The 10,501-nt window shown below is 39.4% G+C and overlaps 1 protein-coding gene across 1 annotated transcript in view; it reads left to right on the forward strand.

Moving 5' to 3' along the window:
- LOC125042864 (isovaleryl-CoA dehydrogenase, mitochondrial-like) overlaps positions 1-5,898 on the forward strand; it is an 8,466-nt gene extending 2,568 nt beyond the window's left edge. The window contains exons 4-9 of the mRNA XM_047638710.1: positions 1-70; positions 325-490; positions 1,798-1,891; positions 2,742-2,832; positions 3,179-3,347; positions 3,648-5,898. The exon at positions 1-70 is cut by the window's left edge and continues 92 nt beyond it. Coding sequence (XP_047494666.1) covers positions 1-70; positions 325-490; positions 1,798-1,891; positions 2,742-2,832; positions 3,179-3,347; positions 3,648-3,781 — 724 coding nt within the window. The 3' untranslated portion in view covers positions 3,782-5,898. The remainder of the gene's footprint in view (positions 71-324; positions 491-1,797; positions 1,892-2,741; positions 2,833-3,178; positions 3,348-3,647) is intronic.
- Positions 5,899-10,501: the final 4,603 nt, after the last annotated feature.

Below are 10,501 nucleotides of genomic sequence, written 5' to 3' on the forward strand. Positions count from 1 at the left end.
GGGTGATTACTATGTACTGAACGGCAACAAATTCTGGATCACCAATGGACCTGATGCCGACGTACTTGTGGTCAGTTCTGTTGGTCCTTATTGTATTGTCAAATTTCTGTATGTGAAATGAATGATGTTTTTTCTTCTTCATTTTTCTTACCTTCTTTCTTTCTTCGACCAATATTTATGGCAATTTTTGGATCGATTCTCTTAAGACAGGGATGTGTATTTGAGACCTAAATGGATTGAGAATAAAAACCAAGAATCTGAACTTTTGCACGATGTTCTAAGACACCATTTCACTGAGAGCCTTTACACTACCCACTCCCGCAGGTCTATGCCAAAACCAACCCCACTGCCGCTAAAGCCCAGCATGGCGTCACTGCATTCCTGGTCGAGAAGGGCATGGAGGGATTTAGCACGGCCCAAAAGCTAGACAAGCTGGGCATGCGAGGTTCCAACACGTGCGAGCTGATATTCGAAGACTGCAAGGTGCCCGGTAGGTAACTTTGCACGAGCGTTGTGTGGTAGAAGAGAAGTTCTTTTTGATATGGTGTTTAGGAAAAGATATGAATGAGACAGAATGATTTCTGGAAGGTTGGAATATACGGCTAGTGTCTTTATATACTTGATCTTCTTTGAATCTTATGATTGAGAGAATCAAAGTAGTAATTACATTAAATTCAACATTACATTCAAGTTCTTTTGTTCTTTTCAATAATGAGATGTACATTTTGTTTTCCCCTTTTCTGCAATGTTCTTGATTTTGTTGGTATATCTGCAGAGATTTATTTGGATTTTATTTAATCTAATATTTTAATTATTCTGATTATAGCTTTCAAAAGGTGCAGAATATGGAACTAATTACAGGCATTATTACATTATGTCAGAAAAGTATAGGAATTGGGAAGGAAGTACTGACAAGAATGAAACTTTGGTGCAAAAAGAAAAAAAGAAGATGTATGACTATATATAAATATATGTGTATGTATATATATATATATATATATATATATATATATATATATATATATATATATATATATATATATATATATATACGTGTGTATATATATATATATATATATATATATATATATATATATATATATATATATATATATATATGTGTATATATATATATATATGTGTATATATATATATATATGTGTATATATATATATATATATATATATATATATATATATATATATATATATATTTATATATATGTATGTATGTATATGGGCATGTATCAACCAGAATTAATGTAATTAACATCTTGAGGATATTCTTCAATGGGTGACTAAAACTGTGGGGTCAGTGGTCAGACTTTAAGTATATTTTCAAACCAGGAAAAGATGTTTAAGTTGCCTTTCTGGTCATGAAGAGTTCCTGACAAAAACAGTTATTTCATAATTATATTTACTTACTCTTTTAGAAGTGACACTTAACTCCTGTGTTTAGCCTGGGGATCCATAGGATAGAAACCTGTCTGCCATGTTTCTTCAAATAGTGTTATTCATTGAATGTTGCTGACATTTCACTTTAAACTTTATACATCTTTTGATACCAATTATTTATATTGTGAGTTGCACTATTCTGTAAATATGGTAGATATTTCCTTTCTTTTTTATTATTTATTAATATATATTTTTTAATCTAATCTTATTTTTTTTAACCAGGAACATTCTTGCAACAATCATTTAGGTTATGGCAGTGGTTTTGTAAGCCATTGCTCTATTCTTAGTAAGTGTTATGAATATTATACCTTTTGTACTAATGACTGCAATCCTCTTGATACAGAGAAAAACATGCTTGGCAAGAAGGACGGCGGCATCTACGTCCTGTTTTCCGGCCTTGACCTGGAGAGATTAGTGCTTGCAGCTGGACCTGTAGGGTAAGCACATCCAGAATGTTATCCCCTCAAGTACTGTGAAACCCGATTGTTGTTGTTGTAGTAAACAGGAGTTTCCCCTTTTTTCTAATTATGCCAGTCAAGTAATTGCCGAATTGGTCCTGGATGACCTAACATCTTGAGAATTAGTTCTGGCTTTACAGGTTTGTTTGTCCTGAGTGACTTCCGTTTGACTTTATAAACTGTTTCTCCTCCCTTTGGTATATTTTGTGATGAATCACAACGGGATTCATTATGGACCTAGATGTCTTTATAGGGTAGTTTCTCCTGGTGAAGTTGTTAAGTAGGATGTTATATATGAGGACTGCATCATTTATTTTGTACATTGACACATCAGTTATTTGATTGTGTTACGAGACAAACCACAAATTGAAAATGTACTGAATATTGTTTCATTCGATTAGTAGACCTTGTGACCTTAACTGATTTGACCTTTCCTTGAGTTTGTGGGGAAAACCCTTTTTTTTATTAATGCTATTAATATTGATTCTGTTATTTTTATTATAGATTTTATAGTTATTATAGTTTTATTGACATTACTAAAAGAAATATTAGATACCAGAAAATATTTTTTAAAAATCAAGGACTTGTAATTGGCTTATTGATGACTTAGTGACTTATTTGTAAAAACAATTAATAAATTAAACTCACAGTGGGCATGGCATATACGTACATGCCATCCCCATCGGCTTGGGGTTAAGGTCCTTTACTCTGTTTGATGTGATGACTAAACATTTGTATGTACATTTTTTTAATGTATTTATTTATTTTCCAACTACAACATTCTTTATTTCTTAAAATGCATAAATCGAATATTGGTCTACTGATCCAGGTTGATGCAGGCTGCGTGTGATGTTGCCTTTGAGTACGTGCACGTTAGGAAGCAGTTCAACACGAGGATCGGTGAATTCCAACTGATGCAGGTTTGTTTCTTTAGTACTTTTTGTATGGTCTTTGGATTAGAAGGTATTCTTGTATTCCTTATATGCTTTTATGTCTTTCACTTCCCCTTTCATAAATGTTAAATTAACTTCCTAGCTGGTACATCTCTACATGCATCCATACATTCTTAAGCTCACACAAATACCAGACACATACACACCCTGCCTGCACACACACACACACACACATCGGTCCTTTTTCTTTATTTTTCCTCCTTTACTATTATTATTATTATTGGCTTTACAAGTATCTCATTAAAAAAAAGAAAGAAAGAAGAATCTTTACCATGTCAGTAATGCGTATGCTAAAACTTTCTCATTTTTTCAGGGCAAAATCGCAGACATGTACTGTGATCTGAATGCCTGCCGCTCGTACCTCTATGCAGTGGCCCGAGCATGCGACAAAGGCCACTTCAGCAACAAGGACTGCGCTGGTGTCATCCTCTACTGTGCAGAGAAGGCCACGCAGGTCTGCTTGCAAGCTATTCAGTGTCTAGGTGAGTCTTGTAAGGGTTTTTGCAGAATGAAAGGTAATGTAATGAATGTTATTAATAGAGGCACATGGTGTATGATAGAAAAGAAGATGAACAAAGGATATAACTCGAGGAATCTATTTCAAGGACCCAAATTTAAGGGACGTGATACAAGGGATTCATTTTTAAAGGACATAATTGAGGCACAAGATAATTAGTTCTAAAAGGAACTAATTATCTTGTATTTCAATTTCAGATACCTTGGATTGCTAGTGTTTGGTTTCTTTATTGTATTTAAATTGATTTGCCTCTCTGTATTTTCAGGTGGCAATGGTTACATCAACGACTATGCAACCGGAAGACTTCTGAGGGATGCAAAACTCTATGAAATTGGTGCGGGAACGAGCGAGGTGCGACGCCTCGTGATTGGCCGTGCTCTCAACTTCGAGTACAAATAGACTTGACTGACGCAGAGTTTTTTCTTTTTGCAGTGAAGATGAAAGAAATGGAAAAACAGAGAGGGCCATTTGTATTTAGAACAATTATTGTGATATTAATATTTTTGAACTTTTTATTTCATAAATATATTTTTTTGTTTTATGCAACACAATTGTCTCAGCTGATTGTCTTTGTACCTGATTCCAGCCTCTCTATATAAAAAGTCAGACAGTCAAAAAAACAAAACTCATTGGTTTTTGTTATCGTGTAGGGTCCACAATCTTTGAAAAAAAGGCATTGTAGCATGCACTGCAAGATTATTTTCCTTGTTCGAATGAATTTTGTTGTGCCATATAGAAAAGGAACAAAGTCAATATTCTATTAACGAGCAGAACTACACATAATTTCTCCAGTTGTAAAAAGTAATTGTTCAGTGCATGGTATCCTCTTTAAACTATTGAACAGATTATCCAAGATAAGAAAACCTTCCCTCTGATTAGAATCTTCAGTCAGATGTTTCAAATTTGTTTCCCAACCCAGACTCTTTACAAGATAGTATGAGTTCAAGACTTTTTGTGTATGTTTTACTAATTAGAACATAATTGGTATTTAAGAGATAATATTGGTGAATTATATATGCAGTGCAAATAGTGGGGTAACTCTGCTGCATTGTCTGGAGAAGGGCAAAGCTATCAAGATTGATATATCAAATAGAATTCTGACATTTTTATGTATAATGGAATTGGCCATCTATGGCACTTAATTGTTTTGATCATATATTCAGTCAACTAGAGAAAAATGTCAATTTTCAATTATTCTCTGTGCAGCTTAATCAAATATTGATTTTTTAAGCATTATTATTATTATGTAGAATAGAAAAGGTATGAATGAGAATTAACATCTTCACAATACAGGAGATGTATTTAACCAGTTTTGAATATATTTCTGATAAGGATGTATTCAAAACCGATTCAATTCATCTCTTGTATTGTGAAGATACTCTTTACTCATTCATACCTTTTCTAAACAAGTCAACATGAATATGGTTCATTATTATTATCATTATTACTGCAAATTAGCCAAGGTTGTATATATGTGATTTGGTGCCATCAAAGGATTCAGAAGCCAACAGGTGAAGTTTACTAATTAATGGGTTGTAAGCTTCATCTATGGGTAGGATTATGTACACTATAAAAATTTGCCAAATAAAATATTATGGTAAATTTTCCGTACGTTAGAATCATAACTATGCCAGGTCATATATAACATTAATAGACATGGGGTCTGAGACTGTGGTTGATAAAATTCACTGAATTTATGGTGTAAAATTACTGCTCACTGGGTTGTTAGCTAATTTGAAGAGTGAAATTGTTAGTAACTAAAGAAAAAAAATTATTTTGCTTAAATTAAACAAAATAATAACGGTGAATTCCTTGAATTATGTTTTCATATGAGATTATATTCATACCTATTATGTTTCAATGTGTGGCAACTAACCAATATTAGCAATAGTTGATTTAGAAACATTTGTATGTATTATTCATATTTTTTACTCACAAACCTTGTTTCTAGCTATTGTTGTAAATCACTATTGTAAATATTTTTCAGTTCAGGGTGTCTTTTTCATACTGCATACACTTTTTGAGAATAATTAGCTTTTTTAAGCAGTTTTATTAACAACACAATATTCAGTGGATGAGAATCATTATTATACATAATGTATATAAATAAAACCTTTTAGACATTCACAGCTTCCACTGTTCAGGGATAATATAATGAATTGATAGGTGCATTTACACTGCCCAATGTTTAGGAGAAACAAGTATGGTTTTATTTGATAATGTGGTTGCTTTGACATTATGAACTGTGGTCATCTGTCAGATATTAAATTTTGTTGTATTCTAATTTAAATATAAATTTTATGAACTACTAGTGTGAATGTACATTAAATAAGTGAAGCAGTAATTTACAGTGATATGACCAAAGGATTGGAGAACGTGTCCTTTATCATGTTAGTATGTGTTACTTTACACAAGAAATAGTAGGGTTTGGTTCTGTTATGTGTTCATGTAGAAATGTAGAGTCAAGGTGGTGATATTTACAAATTACATTAGTTTTGTAGTAAAATATGAATGAATATAGACTTTCATTGACCTGTTAATGTAAGTTGAATGAATTAGTCTTAAAAAAAAAAATGTAACAGAAAACAACAGAATTCATAGTATATTTAAGTTACCTTTGTTGACCTTTGGGGGTGGTTCTGCCTGTGAATACATTCTCCCTCTCCCTCGAGTCTTGACGATCATGAGCCTTTCAATTTTGCATTAGCCATAATCTCATCTCGAGCATCCTACATCAGCTTGCCAGATTAAATCACAGGCATGAGAACACATTGCACTTATGTAGCTGGAGGGCCTCCTTCTCTTGTTGATATTTATTCCGATACTCAAGAAGAAATTGCATGGTGGCCCTCAGGTACTCGTATATAAAAGCTGGACAGTGCACTCCATATAGCTGAGTGAACATTACACAGAGCCTCACTCTTGTTACTTGTTTTGCTCTCTGAATATTAGATCTTGAATTTTGCTAACTGTTGCATCCAACACACTCCCTGCCTTTCTTTTCCTATTCTGTTTCCTACTTTATCTTTTACAAGTTGGTGAACACCTTTACTTTATCAAGAGGAAGATACTATTTGTATAAATAACTCAAAATAATAACAGTTCTTTCAAGAAGCACAAATATCAATCAGAACTATATTTGTACAGCTACAACTATTTCTATTACTATTGCTGTCACTGATTATATTTATTATGGCTATAATAACAACAAATCATTAACCCACGATAGGCATGTCACGTACGTCCATGCCATGTGAGTTTACTTGTTTAATTGTTTTTACGCATAGATCCCCCCCAGTCCTTTGCCGTTGTTGTCGTGGGGGTGCTTAGGAGACGAAGACTGAGACCCAATGATGGGGAACTCCTCAACCTTGGGACTCAGCCATCGACTCAACTAATTTTGCATAGTCTTTTTTCCCACTCATACTTTTCGTTTCAGTTTCTTCACCAATCCCTTCTACTATCCACCTCCTAAGGTGTGAGAGCCGTGCTAAAATGATAAAGGCTGACTTTATGTCAGTCCTGAACGGCCTGAGGGAACCATGGGCACGGTATTCCCCTGCCATACCTGGCCCTTACTCCTCAAGGGGACCCTGAGGGGTGGACTATTTTTTCCCCCAACATACTCCAGGCTTATCATGGCCAATAATGAAGACATAACCCCAATCTTAGGGGCAATGAGGCTTGCTCCTTTATCAAATAGCCCCAATCCCGGCTCTCCTTTGACCACGACTCCGAACACTGCAACAACTACCCCATCATCAATGCATACTAGTACAGTATCAACCCTAATCAACAACCAACCCCCAGGAGACATTTCTACTCTCCCAACATGCTCAACTTCAACACCTTTACTCCCACAACCTTCTTCAACCATCCCATCTCCCCTTATTACTACCTTACAACCTTATTGCCCACCTCCCCGTAACACTACCCCCCCCCCCTCAACACTACTCCCTCCTCCACACGTCCCCGCACTTCTACTACCCCCACCTCTACAAGAATCCTAAATACTCTATTTAGCCCAGCCAAATAGGACCGATTTTTCGTGATCCCTCCCACAGCTCCCTACTCTCAAAACACCCTCCTCTTCCAACAATGCCTCCAAAAACAAGTAGGCAAAGTCTCTTTCCGTAGCCGACGCGACCACTCCCGTCTCGTCACAGTAACAACTGAAAACGAAGCTATAGCATTAACAAAACTAACTGATCTATGTGGTAATCCCATCCCTACAGAACCTCATCCAACCCTCAATACTTGCACTGGAACTGTCTCTATCTCCCCAACAGATTGCCCAATCCATGACAAAGAATGGTCAGATTGTGGAGAGGACTTACTCGCTTGTCTCACAGACTATGATGCAACATATGTACAATGCTACTCCATTCCTCCCAGAGGAAATCGTAAGAAATCCATCAACATTGCCAAAATTACTTTCCGTAGACATGACCTTCCCTTAAATGTTTACATAGGTGGGGAATCCCTGCCTGTCCGACCATACCAACCTCCTGGGTGCCCCGAGGTGGACGAAGGTTCTCAACCTCCTGATGGAGGCAAACCTTCTCCCCCTGGACTCACGAATCGATCTAACGGCAACACAATTTCTGGCAAAGGTCATCCAGGCTCCCAGGAACACAAGCCTAAGACAAAAATTAGTCAGATGCCTCGAACAAGACAACGAGCTCGTTGCAAACAACTCCTGGCTGTCTCATACAGCCAGGGTGTTGATACGCCATCAGCTCAAAGAACAGCTTCTTGCTAAGGGCATGGACTCCCCCCACCCCGACTTTGCCGAAGCCCCGCCGTGGGCACTGAGCCTGATAGAGTTCAACATAATGAACCTGTCAATGAAAAAGAGCCTATACCCCATGCCTAGCCTAAAGGCAGAAGCCCACAGGGTCATTGCAGCCATCACTCCTCCGGGTAGTAGAACATACTACACGGATGGATCGGTCGATCCCTTGAGCCACACTGCAGGCGCCGGCTTTGCAGCTAGGGATGCCACGCGATCCATGAGGGTAACAGACAACGCCTCCTCGCTACAGGCAGAGGCAGTTGCAATCATGGGAGCCCTAGGCCACGCGTCCCTAAGGGAAGGACACGTGGTCATACACACAGACTCCAGGGCAGCCATTGACTGTCTTCAGCACAGCTCACCCACAGACAACATCTACCTACTGACCACGATTCTCACAATGGCACAGAGAATTCTTGCTCAGGGTAGAAGAATTATCATCAATTGGGTCCCAAGCCACATCGGCATCAGAGGGAACGAGCTTGCTGACAGACTAGCCGCCGCTGGCAGGGGTATGCCCCCAAATCCCATGACGATAAAACCGAGCCGAAAATTACTTATGGAGAAGTGTGCCTTGGTCGGTCGTACCTTCCTACGGCAGCTCCACAGAGAGGAAACGAGAACCTCCCCCTCGGCCAGCTGGTACTCAGACGCCACAGGCTCTGAACCACTGGCACTCTCTGAAGTAAGCAACAGAGGTACCGAAGTCATTCTTCACAGAATGCGCCTAGGTTACCACTGTGCATGGCAGATTATCCCAACAATCGAACGCGATGAATGGTGCTGCAAGCACTGCGGCGAGCCGAACGCCACACTAGTCCACTACCTAGAAAATTGTAACCATACACAATTCCTGAGACATGGACCGCCCACAACAGCCGCCGTGCTGGTAAAGAGGCTATGCGAAATGCTTACACCGTGGCGGCAGGAGCGCTTGCTGGCAATCCCGCCGCCACGGTAAGCACCGAGTGTCAGACAACTCAATGAGACAGCCGTAAAAAAGCTGACACAGGCCGGGCCATATCTAGAAGGCCCGGGCGAAGCTAGAACTTCGCAAACCAAACCCCCCCCCCCCTCCTCCTCGTCAGTGCCAAAATTGTTGGCATTTAGGACATCCTGCCAAACATTGCCGTTCCACAGCCAGATGCCCGCTATGTGCCCAACCTGGCCATACTCGATCAAATTGCTCTGCACAATCACGCACATGTGCAAACTGTGGCGGCCCCCATAATGTATTTTATAGAGGCTGCCCCACCTACAAATTTGAGTCTGAGGTAGCAACTCTCAGATTCAGACTTGGACTCACTCTACGTGAAGCCAGACAGGAAGCACGTCGACAAGGCTTTTCTCTTACCCCCTACTCCAGTAATGTCGCTCACTCTGCCAATCCCCCTACCTCCCAAGCTCCTACACCCTCTCCTAAACCCAACCCACCTCCATCTAACTTCCCCTCTTCTACCTCCTACCTTCCACAGTCAAATTCTTTTGCCATCCTAAACCCAGACACTCCAATCTCTACCCAATCAAATTCTTTTGCTATCCTAAATCCAGACACCCCAATCTCTACTACAGCCCCAACACCTTCCCCTCTCCCTCCCCGCACTACCCGCAGCAGACAGAATAAACGTTCCACCCCCTCTTCCCCTACCTCACAATCACCTCCACCTTCCTTTGCCCCTATTTTTCAGACACCAGACTTCTCTTCCCCCCCTCACAAGAAAACCTTTATCTCACAAAACTCCCCAACCAACTCCACTACAGAAACTCTTGAAGATATCCAGAACTACATAATCGAATCCCAAACTAATACTCATCCACCTTCAAATTCTACAACTCCCGCTCCTTCCACAGTCAAAGTAACTGCCGATATCCATCCTCCTCCTACTCATATTCTCCCTACACCCAATCCTCTTACCCCATCCCAACAAAACCCATTCCCCCTGACTCCAGCCCCACCTATATTAACCCTCCCACTATCCCCTCTATCCCTTCCACTCCCTCCTGGATACACACGTGAAACCCTCATGTCACAAGTACCCTCTTCCCCAGACCCTCTACCTCCCGACACCCCTCCTGATACAACACCACCTCCCCAACCTCATTCTTTATCGCACCCTCTAGCACCTTCCCCTTCAAATTCTCCAACACGCACTGCAATCTTTGCCAGTAAGTCAACGAAAGTATAACTATTCTTCATTGGAACATTCGCGATTTCCGAATGTTCCTCTTTCAGTCCCACATATTCTATCATGCCCACGTCCTCCCTACATAGACATCCCAACTTATCAGACATCCTTACAGAATCTCACACTTTCTGCTTTGAC

The sequence above is a fragment of the Penaeus chinensis genome, chromosome 3, assembly GCF_019202785.1.
Source record: "Penaeus chinensis breed Huanghai No. 1 chromosome 3, ASM1920278v2, whole genome shotgun sequence".
Classification (NCBI taxonomy): domain Eukaryota; kingdom Metazoa; phylum Arthropoda; class Malacostraca; order Decapoda; family Penaeidae; genus Penaeus; species Penaeus chinensis.